At 30.5% G+C, this 23,255-nt stretch overlaps 1 protein-coding gene and 1 pseudogene across 6 annotated transcripts in view; one reads left to right on the top strand and one right to left on the bottom strand.

The window, feature by feature from the left end:
* Positions 1-560: 560 nt before the first annotated feature.
* LOC134697208 (methionine adenosyltransferase 2 subunit beta-like) overlaps positions 561-23,255 on the bottom strand; it is a 26,105-nt gene continuing 3,410 nt past the window's right edge. For 4 of the 6 annotated variants that reach the window (XM_063559327.1, XM_063559328.1, XM_063559325.1 and 1 more), the window contains exons 2-6: positions 14,114-14,299; positions 12,882-12,996; positions 9,696-9,848; positions 8,507-8,700; positions 561-3,038 (exon numbers count right to left, since the gene is read on the bottom strand). In XM_063559327.1, the coding sequence (XP_063415397.1) occupies positions 2,784-3,038; positions 8,507-8,700; positions 9,696-9,848; positions 12,882-12,996; positions 14,114-14,296 (900 nt within the window). In that variant the 5' untranslated portion in view covers positions 14,297-14,299 and the 3' untranslated portion in view covers positions 561-2,783. Of the gene's footprint in view, positions 3,039-8,506; positions 8,701-9,695; positions 9,849-12,881; positions 12,997-14,113; positions 14,300-14,617; positions 14,730-16,584; positions 16,679-23,255 lie in introns of those variants that run through there. The other 2 variants (XM_063559324.1, XM_063559326.1) reach the window with 2 other exon arrangements.
* LOC134698083 (uncharacterized) lies at positions 21,108-22,286 on the top strand (annotated as a pseudogene).

Here is a 23,255-nt window from a genome sequence, read left to right as displayed (position 1 = left end):
AAAAAAAAATTGTCAGGTTTTTGATAAACAACAGCTATGCTTATGTTATTGTTCATACTAAACATGATACAGATTTTGAAGTAGAATAAGTCTACCTAATTCAATTTTAAAATTTAGTCTAAAGAAAAGAAAATAAACCCATTAAAGTACATGTAATAGTATACTAAAGTTTTAAAAATCGGCAAAAATTACAAAACTAAAAACAGTTTAAATAATTTAAATGCAATAACTTCTCTAAGAAGATGTTTGACAATGCCTGTGTCAATGAACAGTTGGTAGATATTTATATTCTGTTAGAAATGTCCTTTTGTTTTTTTTCTTTATTTTCTTTTTTTTTTCGAAATATTAGAAACACCTTGTTCATTGGCAGACAGGATTATTTTATAATAAGGCACAATACGGATGATTATGGTGAGTTGGTTCTAATTGGCCCAGCTATTTCACAGGAGAGGATTTTTGTGAAAGTCAAGAGATAACTGACAAGGAAAGAATATAATGACATACTGCATGTGGTCAGGCAAGATGAACGAAAAGGGCATTTTTAATTTTAAAGACAAAGATAATTTACAACTTTTTTATTATCTGCCATTGAACAATCCTCCATATAAATATATAATTCTCTACTAACCCATAAATATCCACATCATTAAAAACATTTCTCTTTACAATGTTAACTCATATTTCTCTGTACATACGTACATTGACCTATAATGGTTAACTTTTTTAAATTGTTATTTGGATGGAGAGTTGTCTCATTGGCACTCACACCACATCTTCCTATATCTATATATATTTTTTTAAGTACCCCCCTCCCCCACTTTACAAACAAATTGTAAAAAGAAATAAATAATAATAATTAACAAGTTGTATCTAATGTAGATTGTGTGCCTGTATCAACATGACAAAACAAGATTATCTATTTTAAATATGAAGTGAAGATTTCTTTCTTTCTTAAAGGACAAATCCATTTCAAAGAATAAATTTTTACATTGCTTCTGATTATACTCATCTTTAAGATCAAATTCATTACATCAGATATTAAAAAAATCGACTTTATTTACGCAATTTTGAAAATCTTGATCTTTACAATATTTAAATTGACAGTTAAAATCAACATTTATTATCCAAATAACTAGAAAACAAAAAAATTAAAAATAAGTTGTGATACAGACTTCCCTAAGACATAAGGACTTTGAGGTGTCCAAGAACCAACATAATCACACATTTTTTGCCAATAATCATTAATTAAAATTTAAAATAAAAAATACAGTCCTAGATTTTCATGATTATCAAATAATCAAATTATCTAGAAATATTTTGTCTTGTCAAATAATCAAATAATCTTGTCATATCAAATAATCAAATAATAATCACTAAGTCTATACAAACAGCCAAGTATTCATATAATCAAAAACCCTTATGACAAGGCTTATACATAATAAATGATGCACCACATTGATAATTTTAACATGACAAAGAGCGAATAAAAGCATAAACATGAACACACTCAAACAAATATGACACATTGGAACTTTATTTTCATTTATTTTCATTAGAATAAAAGCAGCTTGTTAAAAGTTATATCTATAAGAATTTAAACCCAATTTACAAACGAGAGAAATTGCTAACAAATAATAAAGCAACAAACATAATGAATCACAAATGTCCAATGACCAAAAACTTAATTGTGTAATAATGAGTAGCAAAAAAAGGGAAAAAAACTCATCACAGATACCAGGAATAAAATTTAATATTTACGCCAGACACGTGATTAGTCTACAAAAGACTCATCAGTGATGCTCAAATCAAAAATGTTATAAAAGGCCAAAAAAAGTACGAAGTTGAGGACCAAAAATTCCTAAAAGTTTTGCAAAATACAGCTAAGGTAATCTATTCATGAGGTAAAAAAAGCCATAGTTTTTTTTCAAAAATTCAAAGTTTTGTTAACAGTTAATTCATAATTATAACATATCAATGATAACTCAAGTCAACACAGAAGTGCTGACTACTGGACTGGTGATACCCTCTGGGAAAGATTGATAAAAAGACAACAAATATTCTTGAAACAAGTCAAATTAAAAAGTTGAATTAAAATCAAATTTATTAATTAATAAAAGCATTCATATTCACTGATCTTCCAGCACTTCATGATTTTTTTTTAATTTTTTTTTTTCAATTAATAGGTTACTGTGAACTTTAAATTTATTAACGAATTTGTTTTTCAAACTTCCCTGAATGAAACAAAACTGTGTATTGTCAAAAAAAAATGTCAAACAAGGATTTTATTTATCAAATGAATGTAATAATTTTCTAAACATAAATTATTTTGAAGTCTACTGAAAAGGGGGGAAAAACAGCAAAACATTTTTTTTTTTTATATTCTAATTTGACCAACATTGTTTTAAAACCTTTAATATAATTTAATATTTTTTTCTAAGACTGACATTAATTGTGTATCAATCACCAATCTACAGTCTATATATATTTCACCCGTTTTCATTTAAAATTCTTATCTCAAATAATTGTTTATTGTTCTTGAATCTTAACGACAATTAACAATTACATGTATATAAGATAAAAAATATTTGGTGCAGTCAGCTCTTTTATTAGTTTAATTTTAACACTAATCATTACTAATTATTGCCATTTCAGAAAAATCTGCATACATATATATGCACAAGATATTATTATGTGAGTTCTTATTTTTGAGATACCCACCCAGTCACATTATTTGCATAAAAAACCTAGCAATATTTTCTTACAGTATCAAAATAAAAGTAAAATCATGTCTTGTAATATGGCTTCAATACATCAAGAATCTTGCTTTTAAACTGGCTATTTTTTGCTACTCCTAGGTCTTTCAGTCTTTGACAACTTAGCTGAGAATTGAATGGTCTAGAAGCTCCAGGTGAAGGCTTTTTGTCAGGTTGAATATGATCTGAAGGAAGACTGAAAACTTCTGCCATTACTAAAGCCATGTCATATTTAGTCATATTTTCATCACCACTCCAATGGTATACCCCTTTTATACTATTATCCTGTGAAAAAGAAAAAAAACAAATATTGAAACAAATTAAAAAGATTGATTGATTGATTGTTGGTTGCTTAACGTCCAGTGGCAAATATTTCATGCATATTCAGGACGAGAACAAGTTCACAATAAATACAATAGGTAGGTTGATACAATAGAGGCCATCTGGGATGATGGTCGGAGAAATTTGGACTGCCACCGGAAAAGGAGGGTATATTGGATAGGGACGGAAATTTTGCCTTGCAACAGGCCACCTACGGACCCCTCAAAGAGTTGTTGCAAGGGTTCTTAACGTGCAAAGAGCGTGGCACTCCCTTTACACGAGGCATCGGATTTAACGTCCCCCTTCTGACCGGACGTGACTGCGAACTTGATACATCCCGCACAGCCAAACTGACGCCCCACTTCGGCAAGCGTTTTACTGCCGGTCGGGAGAAGACCAAGTGACCATATTTCTATACCCCAGTCACCCTTGGGGAGTAAATTAAAAAGAAATCAGATATTATTTTAATGACAGTTCCATCTTGAATTGGTTTGTAATGTTTTTAATTACAATTTGTAGAGGTAAACAAGAAGGTTTCGAGTGTAAACTTTGTAAAAGTTATTATGGATTTGATTATATATATTATAATTTTTTGGACATGATTTCAAAATGGCCGCCTAGAGCCGCCATTTTGATTTTCTGAATTGGGTCCATAGCTATAAATATTAGTTATCACCTCAACTAACACTCTGCAACATTTTATGCTTTTACCACAATCTGAGCAATTGTTTCACAAATCGACTGGACTAATATTAGATAAAATTATGTGGTTTCATTGCCTAAGAGTCAACTATCTACCTGATTCAAAATCGAATGAATTTATGTCCTGTAACTAAAAGTTATTGTAATGCCCTCAACAATGAGTAAACTCATACAATAGAGTAAGCTATATATATATTAGAGGTCCTAATCATATATCACATGACAACATCAGTTCATCTCACATGACATATGTTTCTAGTATGACCTGTATTAGTAATATATATGCTACTGATAAACTTTTAGAAAGTACAAACAAAAACATTTCAGAGTATTGAAAATGTAAAAGAAACCTGTACAGAAATGCTTAAAAATCGCAAATTGCAAATTGAAAGACAATATTTAGAACCAGGTTTAATCCACCATTTTCTACATTTGAAAATGACTGTACCAAGTCAGGAATATAACAGTTCTTGTCCATTTGTTTTTGATGCGTTTTGTTATTTGATTGTGCCATGTGATTATGGACTTTCCGAATTGATTTTCCTCTGAGTTCAGTATTATTGTGATTTTACTTTTTAACATAAAACCTTTGTCCATCACTCCTGTGGAATTGATTATAAAAAAAATCACCACATTGTCATTACTATAATTATAGAAAATACTCTCACAATGAAAGAACCATAATGCCAAGTACAGTGTAATATTTTTTAACATTTAGACAAATAACATTAACTGATACAATGTTATGCCTTGCTCAAAGATGTTGTCTAACACCCAAATGTTTTCCCTTTTAACCCTGCCTATAGTGGATAGGTACTCTGTAGATAGGTACTCTGTCTATAGTGGATAGGTATCTGTCTATAGTGGATAGGTATTTAATGTATTCTCAAATGTATACCTGTTATCTAGAAAGTGTGCAGAAGTTTTTTTGGGGTTTTTGTTACCAGAGCCCCTTTATATGTACTGAAATAAACGCATAACCTCTCTCCTCTGTAGTGTATATCAAAATTGTGAATCAGTCAAAACACCAAGAACCAAATCAGTGAAAACATTTATCAAAATGTAACATTTGATGAAAACTGTGCAAGAAACAATGCCACTGTGAATTGTATTTCACCTCCAGCTGTGAGTTGTCCATTGTTGAAGCCATTTCCTTTCCTTCACAAGAATTTTCAGTATGAGAATCCATTCCCACTTGTTTATCACTTTTGGTTGTTTCCATTGTCTTCACAAAATATTCTTCTAACTGTTTCGCCATTTTATAAATCTCAGTATCTGGTTCACTGTATAGATAGCAGTTCTGATATAGAAGTCTCATGTCATCACTAAATTCATCTACTGATTTGTATAGACAACATTCCAAATTATTCTGAAAAAAAAACATGGTCAAAATATTAATGACAAATTAATGAATAAAAGATACGAGTTCTAAGGTCCACCCAATGGCACATAGTTTATCTATTCATGGTACAAGGGCAACAACTACTAAAAACTAAACACTTTTAGTTTGCATTTGTTTAATAAAACTTTTTATTAACACATCAAAAAACATGAAGGCTTCAAAAGAATTGAAATGTATTTTTCATTATAACTCATATTTCCAAGGAGCATAACCTGTTAAAAATGTTTGATCAGAACTTGTTTGAACACGTGAGAGCAATAACATTGAAATTTACACATAATCAATATTTTCAAGGGGCATAACTTGTTTAAAAGTAACTAATGGATACTGCTTGTTGAACTAGTACTCTTCAAGAACATTGATAATATAAACCTATGATATAAATTTCATAAAAATTTGGCAGGAATTGTTCACCATAGAGTGCTTATATGAGGCACTTTTCCACAAAATTATTATTTACAGGGGGTGTAACTCTTTTGAAAGTTATTTATCAGCACTGATTTTCAAATTCTTACAAGGCATTAACTAATATTAACCTATGTTTTAAGTTTTATAAAAATCTGGCAAAAATTATACAAATGAGAGTGCTTACAATGCAATTTTCAATATAATGAATGTGTCCATTTGGTAATAATTCTGATAAAATGATTTAATTGATTGGCACTGATTTCCAAACTCTTCAAAGACATTGCTAATTAATATAAGTATAATTTTGGGGCTCTTTATAGCTTGTTGATCGATGTGAGCCAAGGCTCCGTGTTGAAGGCCGTACATTGACCTATAATGGTTTACCTTTTTTTTAAATTGTTATTTGGATGGAGAGTTGTCTCATTAGCACTCATACCACATCTTCCTATATCTATGATATAAGTTTCATAAAAATTAAGAATGGTACACTTGAGAGTACTTACAGGACAAGACAAGCAGTTTAAAGTATACCATCATATATTATGTAGACAAGCATATAAAAACAAATTATGTTGTACAAAGCCTCAAAACTCTTTATTTCCCTATATCATGTATATTCTCATTAAAGCAGTTGCTTGTGATTATCACTCTCACCTTTATTGTACTGAGGTCCATTGGTTTCTTGACTAACTCAAAGTAATCATAGAGGCCTAATGCAATTGGGTCCACTGGTTGGTAGAATGGCCACATATAACTCTAAAATATACAACAAAATGTGTAACTAACTATTACCTCATTGCTAACAAAACACTATACTGAGAAAAAAAAATGAAAATGTTACAGATCTATTTTTTTTTTTTTTGTGAAAACATTGTTTAAGTGTAAAACAAATTATTGTGTGTTGAATTGCATAAGATTGTAAGAAAACATTAGAGATGGTATTCTTGAACTGAATTATGTAAGTTTACAACATTTTATCAATTAGAAAAATACAATATGATGCATAGGATTTTTTTTTTTATATATTTCATCATGTTCATATTTATTTTAAACATTTAGCAATAAAGTATCAGCTCTGTTTTAAACTTACTAACTTAATATGCAGAATTAGTACATTCTTTATAAATACAATGTATTTAAATTAATTAATTTAAAATCAAATTATTACCTGATTTTTTTCACTCATTAAGTCATCTACCAACTTCATACAGTTTTCCAAGTCTACATCTTGTATTTTGAGTTCAAACCTCTGATTCTAAAATAAATGTGTTTTGCTTAAAATGTCCTCTGAATTTCTGCTCCTGAGAAAGTGCTCCCTTTTCCAGTGTGCTATTTAGTGTATTGAAGTATCGCAGATCCTGGAAGATTCTTAACAGGTTGAAAAAGACTTGAGTAGACTTTAATGCTGATTCTCCAACTTTGATTGTGGCCCTGATAGTCTGATACCACTCTCATCTTTAACTGTGATTTGCGCACTGTAGCATGACATCCCCACATCCAACTGTGAGTTGTGCAATTTATCATGACATCTCCACCTCCACCTGTGATTTGTGCACTGTACCATGACATCTCCACCTCCACAAGTGATTTGTGCACTGTAGCATGACATCTCCACCTCCACCTGTGATTTGTGCACTGTAGCATGACATCTCCACCTCCACCTGTGATTTGTGCACTGTAGCATGATATCTCCACCTCCACTAGTGATTTGTGCACTGTAGCATGATATCTTCACCTCCACCTGTGATTTGTGCACTGTAGCATGACATCTCCACCTCCACCTGTGATTTGTGCACTGTACCATGACATCTCCACCTCCACTAGAGATTTGTGCACTGTAGCATGACATCTCAAACTCAACCTGTGGTTTGTGCTCTGTAGCATGACATCTCTACCTCAACCTGTGATTTGTGCACTGTAGCATGACATCTCCACTTCCACCTGTGATTTGTGCACTGTAGCATGACATCTCCACTTCCACCTGTGATTGGTGCCCTGAAGCATGACGTCTCCGCCCCCATAATTTGTGCACTGCAACATTAGGCTTCCATCTCCAAATGTGATTTGTGACATCTCCAAATATAACTGTGATATGTGCACTGTAGCATGACATCTCCACCCCTAACTCTGATTTGTGCACTGTATCATGACATCTCCAACTATGATTAATGCACTGCCACATGACGTCTTAACCTTTAACTGTGATTTGTGCACTGACATGACTGTAGTATGATGCATGTGAATTGATATAAGATATTGTCTTCAAACCAAAATTTTCACTACCCCTCTAGTATCAAATACTACCAACCAGTGGACCCAATAACTTGCTCCAATGATTCATAGACCAACATTTATCATACATTATACTATAAAATCTTTTTGGATTCTTACATTCATAAAATTTACTAAGTTGTATAAAATTTCTAAAACATCAGAAGTTTCACTATTGCAAATATGTGTGGCTCTAAATATTTAATCATACCATAAAATAAAGACATGAGAAATTTGAAGCCAGACACACTGCATTCCAAATTTGATTTAAAATCAAGAAAGAAATAGTTTTTTTTGTATGCAATTGATAAAATGTTACATAAATTTCTCAGAATGAATCAAACAACTTAAAATACTTGTAAGTCATGCCCCTCCAAGTAACACTTATTCAATTATTGATTATTAGTTGTGAAAATAGTCATAGAGGTTTAAATAAATAATGAACATTTAATGGTATTTTTGAACATAGTGTATATAATACCAATACCAAATTGTTTATTATATTGACATGTGTTTTATGACAATATACAATATTTCAATAAGCAGTTGTAATTACATGTATCAACACCCAGCCCTTTGGACCTTAAGGTCACATTAAACATTTATACATAAAAAATAATGATCAAAGTGTATAATTTAAAGAACTTACCACGATCTTTTTCTCTGCTAACTGTCTTATCACATAGGCTATGTCATCACAATGAGTTGGAAAACGTCTTTCATAATCTGACATAGGACATGGTTTAGATGAGTCTGTAACCTTATGAAATAGTGTAGTCACTGCACTCTCATCCAAGTACTCAATATCTCCATACAGAATAGGCACTCTTAATATTGAATTATCTACAAACGAAACACAATGATATAGGTTATTTCCCATTGTCACAAAATTAGAGTTGGAGTTACTGCCCTTTGCCCAATCTTTGATAAATTAGCCGCATCAACTTGCTTTACTAACCACTAGATTTTGGAAATTTCCAGAATGATTTTTATTTGAATAAGCCTTGGTTAAATCTATTTTGGATCTTCTATTGATCAAACTTAGCTGTACCACATTCAAAAAAAAAAAAATGGTTAGTCAAATACTATATTTAAAGCAAGCAGTTAGCCATGCAAGACTGACCTAGGGAAATAACTCCATCTTCTACTACATCAGTCAGAAACTGTAAAGGGACTATTGCACTAACCTAAGCATAGCATTATGTGTTACATATTTGTTTTTCGTTCATTGTTTTCTACAAAAATTAGCCCGTTAGTTCTCTCGTTTGAATTATTTTACATTATCATTTTGGGGCCTTTTATAGCTGACTATGCGGTCTAGGCTTTGCTAATATTTGTCCTATAGTTGTTTTAAAATTTCTGTGTCATTGTGGTCTCTTGTGGAGAGTTGTCTCATTTGCAATCATACCACATCTTCTTTTTTTACATATATATAGAAGAATATTGTATATTTGTCAACTCATTAATCCTAAAGATAACTTTTAATGATGAAATACTAGTTGGGTGTGTTATCCTTGGCTGCCATCTTTGATGGCCGACTGCTAGATTTTCTTTTTTTTCTACTAAACCAATTTTTAATATGTGGTTCTCTGAATCTTTTTAAATCTGACCAAATTTTAAACATATAAATTGGCAGTTTTTTTAAACTACATTGTTAAGCAATTTTTGCAAATATCAATCAATACCAATTTGGTTGGATACTATCTTCATTTTTAAAAACTATATTCAGGTCTTCTAAAACTAGCATGAAACCCAACTCCATGTAAAAAAGAGATATTTTTTCACAATTTTCTGACAGCATCAAATAACATATATTCATATAAAAGTAAAATGTCTACCTTGACTAACCTCCGTTGTGACCTTTTCACCTTCAAATTTACTTTGTCCATATTTGTTAAGTGGATTAGGTATAGCATCTTCTTTATATGGAGGTGACGACCCTTCAAACACGTAATCTGTACTAATATATAATACCCAGGCACCAACAGCAGCTAAAAAAATAAATGTTTTATTAATTAATATCAAAATAAATCAGCTAGAAACACTTAAGGTGGATCAGGATTTTTTCGACTGTGCATAATTTCACGCATGAATTATAATGCACACGAAAAGTATTTGTCGTAATTTGATATTATTTTTTACAATATTTTGATTGATAAGAAATGTTAAATCATTGTAGTTATGTCACTAAAAGAATATTTTCGTTATTATGTGTATCTTTGAAAGGCTCAAAATGACATTTCACCATTTTCCGGGTTTTGGGGCAAAATTTTGGTTTTAATGCAAAATATTTTATTTTTCTTATAGGTGACCTTTGTTTTTTATTTGCTCATAGCTTTTTATATTACAGTTTGGGACCAACTGTCATAGAACGTTTTTTTTATATTCCGATAAAAAAATGTCAACACCACTTTTTTCCCTATCATTCCATTGAAAAATAGTCCCTTTTACATACATGTATATTTAAAGTAAAATTTAGAGCTTAAATGGTCTGTGACCCCTTATTTTTTTGAACCAATTTGATTCATTTTCTGTAAAGAATTAAATAACAAAAATATGGCACTTCTGATAATAACTTTGAATAGGCCCGAGCCCCCTTAAAATTGCTACCAAACACTTTGACTAAAAGCAATTTGGCTCATTTAAATTTCATAAAATTTTGCAACAATATCTACTTTCACCCCTTGAGCATTAGGAGGAAAATCTTGTACCACAAACTTTTTCGGATAAATTTTGTTGGGTACAAAGCAGCTTGGCAAACATTAGTTTTGATCATTCATTGTCATTGAGAAGCTTTAAAATATTTCCACAATGTGATTAAAATATTTAGCTGAGACAGAAAGAGTTATCTCCCTGTTGTGCTATATCTTACTATTCTTTATAGTGAAAATCTTCTTACCTTTAAAAAGTATCAAGTTAATCTGATCAAATTTATATAAATTTTGTCAAGTTATTTAAATGAATTACTGTGGATTCATTATTTTCTGTGGATTTCATTGGTATAGATTAACAAGGAATTAAAATAATTCATTGAATTACAAAATTTCTGTAAGCTTGTATGCAGACTTTGGCAAAACCACAAAAAAAAAATCAACAAAATGTTTTCATCAATCCACTAAAATTGGTAACAAGGAAAACAAATGAATCTACAGCAATCAATAAAGAAATCCATTTACGAAGTAATTGAGTTTTCTCATGTGGGTTGTTATTGTTTATCAATGATTGCTTTATTCGCCATGCACTTCTTTCTAAAACTTTTGTAAATCAAGTTCAGAATTATTGTGTGCATTTCTTATTCGATTTTGTCATTTTAGACTAAAATGAAATTTTAATTTTTGCGATATTGAGAAAAATCCTATTTAATTCATATGAAAAATCTAAATGTGAGTTTAAATTATTGCTATTATAACGTACCCTGGTACATTTTTCACAATAAAAAAAAACTAGCCATTATTTCTGAATGAACAGTAATTCTTCAACTCACTCACTCACTCACAGTGTCTTAATTTGAGCATGATAAGTATGTACACATACACATATAAATTTGTTTTTATTTAGATTTGACCAATACGAAAAGATGTGGAATGAGTGCCAATGAGAAAACTCTCCATCCAAGTCATAATTAGTAATGTACAGCTTCAACAAAGAGCCTAAGCTGACACAGAACAGCTTGCTACAATCCTTATGTTCTAGACTAAGTATAAGTATTTTACAAAACTTTGATTTTCTTCTCCCCAGGTATAGTTTACCGTAGCCCTATTTTACACAACCTTTTGGAATTTTGGGTCCCAATGATCAATGCTCTTTAACCTTATACTTGTTTGACTTTCTTACTATTTTCATCTGAGCATCACTGGTGAGTCTTATGTAGACGAAATGCGTGTCTGGCGTATTAACTTATAATCCTGGTACCTGATACAGTACACACAGAGGATGTAATCTCATACTTCCTACACTGTGTAAAAACTTGGTGTCACACCAAGAAACTCCAGCAACACTCTACAAATTTTGGGAGGAAATTGGGAAAAATTTGGAGTAATTCCTCCCTTAAACTCCTAAATTGTTTATTACCTTGGTGTGGTTTCTCCCAACACCATGATTTTTATTGCTATGTTTACCTTTGAAGTGTGCCACTATTTGTTGACTACAATAAACATTTCTTTATGTTTCCTGTCATTAAATGACAGTCACAAAAATGATGAAAAGTGTGAGATTTGTTAAATTTAATCAGAGATATATTGTAATCTGATTTTATTAAAGAATCCTGCGCAACTTTATTTATTAAAACTATTCAGCATTTGTTCTGACAGTGTTGATTTTTCATACCTAAGAAACATAATTAAAACATACAAAATATCACGAGTGGAGTATAATTAATAGAAAATAAAGACATGTATTTTAATTGAATTTATTCAATTTTATTCTTATAAATTTAAATAATGAATGAAGATTATATAAATATAATGTGTATGAAATTAATCGCCATTATTTTATTGTATTCATTTTTTTTTGTATCATTACTATTATTTTTAAACCATGTATAATATATTTATATCTATATGACTGTTTAAACTGACTATTAATACAACTTATTGTCAATATCAAGATGCCATTCTTAATTATGAGATTATGAAAGAATGTAAATAATTTTCCAATCTAAAAATACTTTTTGTATATAATTTTTTTAAATCATTTCATTAACCTTTTTTATAGCTTTCAGAAATAAAACTAAATAGGAAATGATTGAAATAGGGAGAAGTGAGAGAATAGTTGACATGTAATTATGTGTCACTGTCATGACCAACCATGCAGTCATGCTTTGTTGATTTTTATTACTTTTACCTGCAATCAACAGGTCATAAAACCCTCCCAGATGGGAGTAACTACTTGGTGTTTTTGGGAGGGGAAATCTGTGTTTCACAGTGTGACACTGTGTTACACCAGAATCAGTATTGGGAGTATTAGATTACATCCTCTCTGTGTGTACTGTAACTATTTAGCTTTATGTGTATAAGAAAATATACCTGCATTCTGACAGATAACTTTGGTAGCTGATACATTCAGTTGTTGGGTTGCTTCTGGTTTCTTTTCTACAGCATCTGGCTTCCTTTCAGCAGCAGAATGTATAACTACTGATGGCTGTTATAATATATGAACTTACATTACAATATATAAAGTGCAAAAAATAAGGAGATGTGATATGATTGCCAATGAGAAAACAGTGAAACTTCTCATATTTTAAGACGTAAGGACCCTGGCAATATACAATGTGGACAATTTAAATGAAAAATAACAGCCTGATTTATGCTAAACACTAGTCTTTCAGATGTACAGAAGGACAAAGATCACACTTTATGAACATTCTGCTGTGGGGGGCACAAAAACACATTTACTTCCCATCTTAAAGTACTCACATGTATTATGACTAAGCATTTCACCTTTCATTTTAAACTACCAAAATGTATTCTAAATAAGTTGGTATTCAAAGCTATTTATAGGAACTATTTTATGGTAAATATGTACTATATATATGAATATTCAAGTTTGTTCAGTTTTGTCGGTACATATTATAATCCCCTTCCCTTTCATGAATGTGACCTACCACATTAGACTATTTACTGGATTTGTTATAACATGAGCAATACAACGGGTGTCACATGTGGAGTATGATCTGCTGGCAGTTGTTTTGAATATATACAGAATATATGTATGTGCTTAGTGATGTTACTTTAAAAGCAACAGTCATGACAGTGGAATTCAATAAAAGTTTACAGAAGACTTGCTTATAAAATTCATATGAAAAAATCTGCATCTACATCACACATTTTCACACGTTTTTTTACATGTCATTTCATGTCATGACATAATTTCTCATTGTCAGAGGTTGACATGTATGTTGCCCCTCTCGTATCTTTTATCCATATCTTTTACATATTCAAAAGTCTAACCAGATTTTTTTTTCAAAAAAAATCAACTCGCGCCAGTGCTAGGATCTGTCTCATATACTTGATATATACTTGCAGTGATGTAAGCCGGTTTTTGTATGCTTCGTGTTGAAAACAAGGCCTCACTGTGACAATGAGATGAAGAACAACAATGACAAATGAATGAAAGAGCTGTTCCTTTGTTTTTGTATGTTTTTTTTGCTCTTCATGTACTGATTTTATGTCATGGATGGATAGCCCATATCATTTGTTTTCTATTTATCCCTAATTAAACCTTTTTATGCAATTATTCCCAGGACCAACACACTTACATTGAACTCTTTCATCACAGTTTTAACTTCCTCATCTTTAGTAATGTCACACTTCCTTAACTTCCCTGTACACCTACTGAATGCCAAACCTAAAACTTCCCATGATCCCTCATTCACAAATTCCTTGTACACAGCTCGGCCCAATAATCCTGATGCTCCGGTGATTAAAACTTTCTTAGACATTACCTGAAAAGGTCAAAAATATTTATTTTAAAGTTATGAACAAGATACGTGTTTTTTGTTCACCATTTTAACCAAGATTACACAAAGTTTAAAAATATCATTAAAAGTTCTATTAACTTATAATGACTTGTCATTTTAAGGTTATGACTGACTTGCTTTTTTATCCATGATAAATACGTAGAATGGAAATGATGTTTCATAGTGCTCAAGTTTTCTATTGTATGAAATAGCTTAATGTTCTCTTACAACAGAATGACTTCTAAGCATGCTAGCTAAAGACAACTTGTAAACTATTAAAAAAAAAATGGAATTGAAACTTACAATAAATTTTCCCTCTATACAATGCTATATCTGTCTATAAAATGCTGTTAACATTTAAGTGGGACTGCAGACTGATTTGTATATACAATTTGGCTAATATGTACTAAAACTTTGAAATTCCACAGGTGAGAACCACACATTTTGGCCTTCATTCATTAAGATATGCTGGAGCTACACTATGGAATGAGTTGCCTGACACGATCCGTGCACAGACAAACCTAAACCAGTTTAAAAGTATGATCAACAACTGGAATGGCAACTCATGCAGGTGTGGCTCCTGCAGATCTTAATACCTTTATTTTATTTTGTGTTAAATGTTTGTTCCATGCAGCTTATAGAAATTAGTTTGCTTTATTTATTTCATTCTGCTTTGCATGTGCTTATGTTACAGTTTTAGTGCTTTGCTTGCATGTGCTATGCTTTTTATTTATGAACTTTTTACTTGCAATATAGCTATCATAATTTGTATGTCTCATATGTGTGTTTTATGTATCTTAATATGTGTGTTGTTATTGTTATTAATGTCGGCAAAAAGCTCTACAGAGCTTATGTTTGTATTTAATGTAACCCGACTTAAAATAAAATTTCTTATCTTATCTTATCTTATAAATATGTTTACTAATTCCCTGATTATATGTACTTATAAAATAGATGAAGGTATTATTAACAGGATGTCATTATCAAAAACTCCAGACACAGAGTTGATAAGATTAATTAATCTGGTTTAATTAGAAATAAATACATTGGACAACATAATCATGATAATAAAATATTTTTTTTATCATTTTCTTAGTACAAACACATGAATATAGTCCCCCTGTTATCTTAAAAGATTACCCTTAAAATATGCAAAAACACATACAAACTAGAGGACTCATTCAAGTGTGCAAAAATTGTCAGAACTACATGTTCTTGTGAATGAATATCTACACTACCTACATTTTGTAACTAAATGTACTTTAACAAAACATTGTACATGTTAATACTAAGGCAGCAACCATTTGATTTTCTGGGGGGGGCTATGGTTTTTTTTGAAAAAAAAAGTTTGTTTCCAGGTTTTGGTGAAAAAAATAATTTGTTTTGGACCCTGAGAAAAAAAAAAATGTTTGTTTCAGCCTTTAGTTGCCACTATATGTAATGCTAATATTGAAAGAAAAAAATTGTTTTCGGTTTGTTGCTTAAAAAAAATAAATTGTTCTTAGCCCCCCCCCCCCCTGAAAATCAAATGGCTGCTGCCTAATGACACCAGTGAACCTTGCAGAGATTCATATAACCTTTCCTTGCTTTTCATTTTTGGTTGCACCCACTTAAAATTTCAAATTTATCAACATCTGCCCCACTTCATGCACTTGCATTGCCATGATAAATTTGATCAATATGCAAAAAATAACTTTATAATTGGAAATTTTAAGATTGGAAAGAAAAAAACAATGTTATATATATACAACATGATATATATGCCTACATAGTTCAACAACAAGTACTTTTATTATTACCTACAAATGTTACGTATATATATGTGTATATACAACTCGTCTAAACATCAACCCAACAATGTTAGATCTGTAAATTTGCTTTCGCAAATTTTTGGTTCTTCCCTCGCCGGGATTCGAACCCATGCTACTGTGATATCGTGACACCAAATCGCCTGCACTGCAGCCGTCCCGCTAGACCACACGACCACCTGGGCTCTCAAAAAAAGAGCTTTCGGTGGCCATATGTTACCTTTCCACGTCAGTTTTAATCTAGCGGCGTACTACAGTACATGATATATAAGGCATGAAGATGTTATTGTATATATATAAGAAATCAATTTCTATATTAGCCATGATTTATTGCTATCTGACACGCTGTCAATGACTTTACACAAGAAGAATATATTTCAGAACTTACAAAGTCATTCAAATCTAATAAAATAACTTATATAAAGTATTAATCTGCAAATAAAACTATTTTTTATTACTAACCGGCATGTAAGCTGCAAACTTCTTACTGACCTCAACAGTTATAAAATAATAAATTTTGTAGACTTATAACCTTGACTTGTGTTCATGAAACAATAAAAAGATGACAATTTTATCTATAATCTATAATACTAGCAATCCAGGGCAGATTTTGTTTAAGGAGTTCCCTTAATAATCATGTAATTATCACATTCAATCATACATTTTGTACATGTCATATATAAGTATGTAGCTAAGAAAAAAATAAATAAATACAGGCCGTGAGGCTTAAAATCTTTATACTTGTGTTAATAAATTAGATATTAAAGATTTGACATTTTGATTATTTATCAATAATATCTGTTCAGTGTAAAGGGTGTATTGAATAGTTGGTGACCTACATTTATAATTGACTGTCAATGTATATTTAGAATTGTATGTATATTGTCATGATTAATGTAAAAATATGGTCAATAAGCAAGCTGTTGCTTAAAATCCTTGACATAAAAATATTTACTGCAAGAAAAACCTATCAGTACTTTTACTGATTTTATTTATCATTTCCTGAGTTTCAGATGTACATGTATCGTGTATGTTATAATGGGTATAGGCTCATTTTGATCAAATTCATTGTTTCAACCATGTCAACTGTATGTTATATATATAGGCCAATTTTGTTCAAAATCAATGCATTAGACATGTTAGACGTGCTATTGATAAAAAATACCATTCATGGTCGTATTAATATTATGAACACCTCAAGTTCACAAAAATTTTGCACCACAACACTCAATCAACTTAGGCCTTTTAAACATTTTTGGATTCAAGGAACATCACTAATGAGTCTTATGTTGTATGTAGACGAGACGAAACGGGCATCTGGCGTAAATATAAAATTTTAAGCCTGGTATCTATGATGAGTTTATTATCAGCAATAAATTGCATAGAAACTGATGAGAACAGTATCTTTTACTGGCTAAAAGACCTAAGGAAAGTTTTTGCAAGCTATATCAGACTTAAGTGCTCCTAAACCTGAAAAATTTAAATTTAAATCTTTTGTAACAAAGCAATTTAAAACTGGCTCAGTACTTTAAAGGGTGAAGCTGAATCCAAATCAATTCTAAGATATAAAAAAATTATCACCTTTTTATTGGTAAAATTATATAGTTTGGAATATCTTTGACAAAACAAAATCTGAAGTTCAGAAAGCTTTTTTTGAAACTAGTCTAAGAATAGTTTCAGGAACATTTATTAAGTTTGTACTCTTTATGAAAAAAATATCTATCATTTTCTTTTGAATTGTTCAAGTACTGTTTTCATGGATTTTCAAAACAAGAATAACATATTTTGAACCTGTCAAGGTCTTGACATGCTTGATGCTATTACAAATCCTTGGTTTTACTAATGAAAAGATATTATTTAAACCTACATGTATGTGTTTAAAATTTTGATAAAAACTGCAAAATCAGAATTTGTGACAAAACTTCGAATTTGACACTCAAATATGGACCATAATTTGATATTCGGCCTTTGGTTTCTGATTGTATCCTTTTTTATAAGTTCTAAAATTTTAACTTTTATTTTGTGGGTTGTGTTGGTGTTAGAATAGTATGAATGGAACAATTGAGTTTTTCGAGAAAAAATTAATACATTTTGATTCACCGTTTACGTGACAGGTAACCAAAAAGGAAACCAATCTTTATTTTCTTTATTTTGAACAATATAATTCAAAAGGCATAAATAAACACCATTACTAGTGTTACTTGCTTCATGTTAATATTTAAAATCTATTTTCAATGTTATATTAAAGTTTTTTTTAAATGTGACAGGAAACCATATGAATTAAACCGAAAGCATTTTTTTAGTTTTATTTTATTGCAAAATCTGCTTAAAATAATCTGAACAGTATACTTTTTCTTAAAATCCATCTTAAATGTAACAGTATTATAAAACTCCTAAATATGTGCTTGTTTTGAAAACAATTAGTACAATTTATTCAGAATTTCTATATTTTCTTCATTGATACAGGATACCATAATCGTTGTATCTTGATGTTTTGGCCAAAAAAATATATTTATATTTGGTTTTGAAATTCCAGCTATATAAAATTTATTCCAAATCATTGGCAATGTAAAATTCTTTAAATCCAGTAAAGAAAAAACTTTTAACTTGGAATTAAAATCTTTAAAATAGGCACCATGTGATATTTGTGACCTGTACACCATCTACATGGTTTCCACATTTTAACCTACTTTAGTGGGCTAAAATCAATAAAGTACTTCCTTTCAAGTCATGCCTGGTAAAAGTTTACTTTTCCTTTGACAAGTTTATTGCGTTTCTGAAAAGTGTTTGCAGAACATGAATAAAAAAAAATAATCATGATAATTAAAAATTGTGACAAAGTTACCAACTTTGTACATTCCAAGTGTAACGGTATATTAACATGCATTTTTCATTTAATTATCTTTATTCACCTATAATATCCAGTATTATTCCATATTGATAAAATATTAGTAGGGTTTTCTATATTAATGGGATTTTGAATAAATAAGCATATTCACCTGCGGAAAAAGGATATTCACCGCGCAAAACGTCGCGTGCTTTTAGGTGTATAATTTTGGTAAAAAAACGTTTGATGTACAATTGGTTTTAGTAAATATTTTCCATTACATTAATTTCTCTCGGAATATGGAATAAAACATTTACTGTCTTTTGTTTCGGTAAATATGTGGTTTTATTGACTTTTGAAAAACTGATATTCACTGAGGCCAACGTGGTTTTATTGACTTTTGAAAAACTGATATTCACTTCGGCCGTTGGCCTCAGTGAATATCAGTTTTTCAAAAGTCAATAAAACCACACATTTACCTCACCAAAAGACAGTAATTGTATAATATTTACTGCTGAAGTAAAATCAATCCAACGAACATCGGCACCATGATAAGAGACGTAATTTCGATTGAATTTTCCAAGGACCCTTTACATTGTTATTGGGAAACGTAGTGTGTTTAAACGTCGGTCAAATCTGAAATCGATTTTGTCAAGTCAATGGGCATTTATTTTCACACAAGATCGTATGTAACATTATGCACATAGGAAAAAAATAGACCCCCGGCGCAATCTCTTTGAAAATTGTATTTTCCTTTTTTAAACAAGTCGAAACAAGTCTACAGATTATGTTTGCTAACATCCCGTTGGAGACAAAAACAATGTTTGGAACTAGTATATCGTATGTCCGGCTGTAAGGGCGTGATCACATGTTAGTCACATGTTTCATGTATGACAATTCAAAAGAAAATGATTAGAACTTAAGGACAAAAACAATTTTATTAAATAACTGGACTTCTGTTTCGTGTGAAATGTAACGCATAACGATAACATCATTTTCTTACTTAATTATTACGAAAATCAAAACAAGAATGTAAAACATCTCTGATTTACCTGTTTGAACATCTCGCAAGAGTTCATATTTGCATATTGTTTTTAAGAATTCTATTACAAAAAAGCAGATTACATCATCTAAAATTTGCGTTACGAAATCGGACACAAAAGTCACGCCACTGTTCTTACATCTGCTACATAAATACTTATAGTACTCAGCATTTTCTTCTGACTATTCTTATTGATCGATGTTCTTTGTTATTTGAAAGCAAAAGTTACGAATTTGCCGGTGACGATTATCTACAAATCAGTCAGCGTTATGCTCTTTGGAAGCAAAAAGTAACGTGAGAAACGACACAAAAATAAGGTTGTAAAATCTTTGAAACATGTATATTTCAATTTTTTTCTAGGGAAGAGTAGCATACACTCATGACACTTGTATGTTGATAAAAATAATGGCATCTTTAGATGTAGTTACAACTTTTCTTTTCTTTTCTTTTGCTTACAGTAATTCACAATTTTATCACTTTTCTATAGTTATAGGGAACGAGCCCAATAGCAAATTATGGTCCATATATGTGAATTAAAAATCACTTATTTCAATAACTCCCCTAATATATAATGCTTTAAGTTGCATGATGATCGATCGAGGCAATAGTTGGTTGACAGTGTGATATAAGTAAATTTCAGTCCATATAATTTTTAAAAGTTTTATTATACATAAATGAGGGGGGTAGTAGGGGTCCAGATCACGAAATCCCAGGCTTAAAAACCCTAAATCCTGAGGTCCAGAATTTAAATAAATTTAAATCCAGACATCCTGCATGTCTAAGCTTGAATCATGCCAAGTTTTATTTGAATTGGTCAAGTTTTAGCAAATTTTGAATTTTTACTTTGGCATCTTCTCTGAATGATCTATTGGTATTGATTTGTCAAACTACATGAGAAGAATTATTTTCACTTTCATTTGATAGAAATTTTGTGAAAAAGTCACATGTCCTTAAATTCGAAAAAAAAGAAATCCTGGATCCCGATAGGATCAATTCCAAAATCCTGAGCTTAAAAACACATGATCCTGGAGTACTGGTAAAGGTCCTATATGTATCCCCCCTTATAAATTTCAGTAGGGTGTTTATTTGAAATTTGTAAAAAAAATTACTACTTGTATGTATATAATTTTACCATTGGACATAAAGTATGTGTATTTAATATATACAAATGTATATGTAATTACCAATACTTGGATTTTATCCTTGTGTTCCTTACAAAGTCCTTTTAACTCTAATGGTAAAACATATCTAAATGAGTTTTTTTATAATGATAATGTCATACAAACTGTCTCCAAATATTGCTACTTGGGAATAATGTTAAAGTGTAATGGCAAATTTAACTTAGCTGTATCCTTACTAATGGAAAAAGCTAGGAAAGCATGTTTTAAGATTAAAAAAACAATTGGATTGGATAATCCTTGTAAACTTTTAGAAAAATTATTTGATTCATTAGTAAGCCCCATATTGCTGTATTGTAGTGAGATTTGGGGTGTTTTTGATAATTCGGGAGACAATTCCATTTTGGAAAAATTCCATATGAAATTCATAAAAGAAATTCTAGGTGTTCATTGTAAAGCAATTAATGCTGCTTGTAGAGCTGAACTTTGCAGGCTACCGTTATGCTCAAAAATATCATTTTCTTGTATTAAGTTTTATGATCATATTTTAAGGTCTGAAAACGCACTTATATCCAAAGTTTTTCTGGCAACTGAAAAAAATAACCCCTGGACAAAGAAGCTTTATTCTATTTTTAACAATCTAGGATTTTCAAACCTAGCTGGGGGAAACTTTTCTATTAAACAATATCTACCAAGTATTAAACAACGAGTGATTGATCAGTGCACACAGGATCAATCATCGAAAATTCATGATTCATCAAAACTAAAATTTTACCAACAATTTCATAATTCAAAGCAGCGTAGTTCTTATGTTGATGTTCTAAGTAATAGATTAGAAAGGTCATCTCTGTGTAAAATTAGATTGAGTGCACACAATCTTGCAATTGAAAAGGGGTGATATCTAGGTTTAGCCACCGACGAACGAGTTTGTAATGTATGTAAATCAGGTGAGGTAGAAGATGAAAATCACTTTTTACTGAAATGTGAATTTTTTTCAAACTATAGATTTAACTTTAAAAATAAGATATTAAATATACTTCCTACATGTTGTAGTGAAAATCTGCTAAATATTAATAGTTGTATTAATAGTAATTCTTTAAAAGTCCTGAAAGTGACTAGTTCTTATATACATAAATGTCTGATGTATAGAAACGAGATTTTAGCTTCTCATTTATAACATATTTAAATACTAGTAAATGTATGCTGTATTCATTGTTGTAATGCACTGTAATATGGGCCTTTGCCAATTATTGTAATTGTGTTTGTGCCAATAAAATATTTGTATTTGTATTTGTACAAAGGAAGTTCATACTTTTTAGGCAGTGGCTATTTGACCGGCACCGGCTAAATAGCAAATTTAGCCGGCACTGAATAAAGCTGTTCATTGATGTGATTAGTCATGTTAGTCAATATGTAATTAGAGAATAAATAAGCTTATATAATTATAAATGATTTATCACAATATCAAGCATTAAAATACACTGAGTACAGTCAATTTTTTTTTATTGAAGATGTACATAAATAAATAATTTATAACTTTATAATATTGATTAAAAGCATGAAAACACATTTGTATATATACATTTTTAAATATATTTTTTTTCTAAAATATTTATAAAAAAGTTGATGCCAAATTCTGTGTAATATCTATGGTTTAAATATCCTGCCATGCTATAAAAATAATGTTATGTGAAACTTCGTACATCTTAAAAAAGACAATATCAAAAGTTGTTGCTATGAATTTCAAAAGGAAACATGTACATGATTTAAATCTGCAATTGTTACAAAACCAATTATTTGCCTTTGAAAGTTGTTTTAATCTAGCACAAGATAAATGTTGCCACTCCAAACAGGAACTACATATTACACTGGCTTCCTTTAGATCTGCATCATATGTGCATAGGGTTTCTTTTATTTCTCTTTATGAACGCTCTAAATAGCTTCCCATGCATCTTTTTGACAATACTTTTTGATTAAATAAATGTTTACAATTGAGTCCAAACAAGAGGCAGTTAAAAGTTCAGGTCTTGCTTCAACTAAAATGTTCCTCGGTTATTAAAATGTTGTTATTAGCAGCATTTTTTTCCCTTCTAAATCGCTTCCAACAAACCAGTCTAATAAAAGAAATCCGATTCCTTTGGATCTT

This window comes from Mytilus trossulus, chromosome 14 (assembly GCF_036588685.1).
Source record: "Mytilus trossulus isolate FHL-02 chromosome 14, PNRI_Mtr1.1.1.hap1, whole genome shotgun sequence".
Classification (NCBI taxonomy): domain Eukaryota; kingdom Metazoa; phylum Mollusca; class Bivalvia; order Mytilida; family Mytilidae; genus Mytilus; species Mytilus trossulus.
Note: the sequence above shows the minus strand (reverse complement) of the source record. Positions and strands in the feature narration are given on the sequence as shown.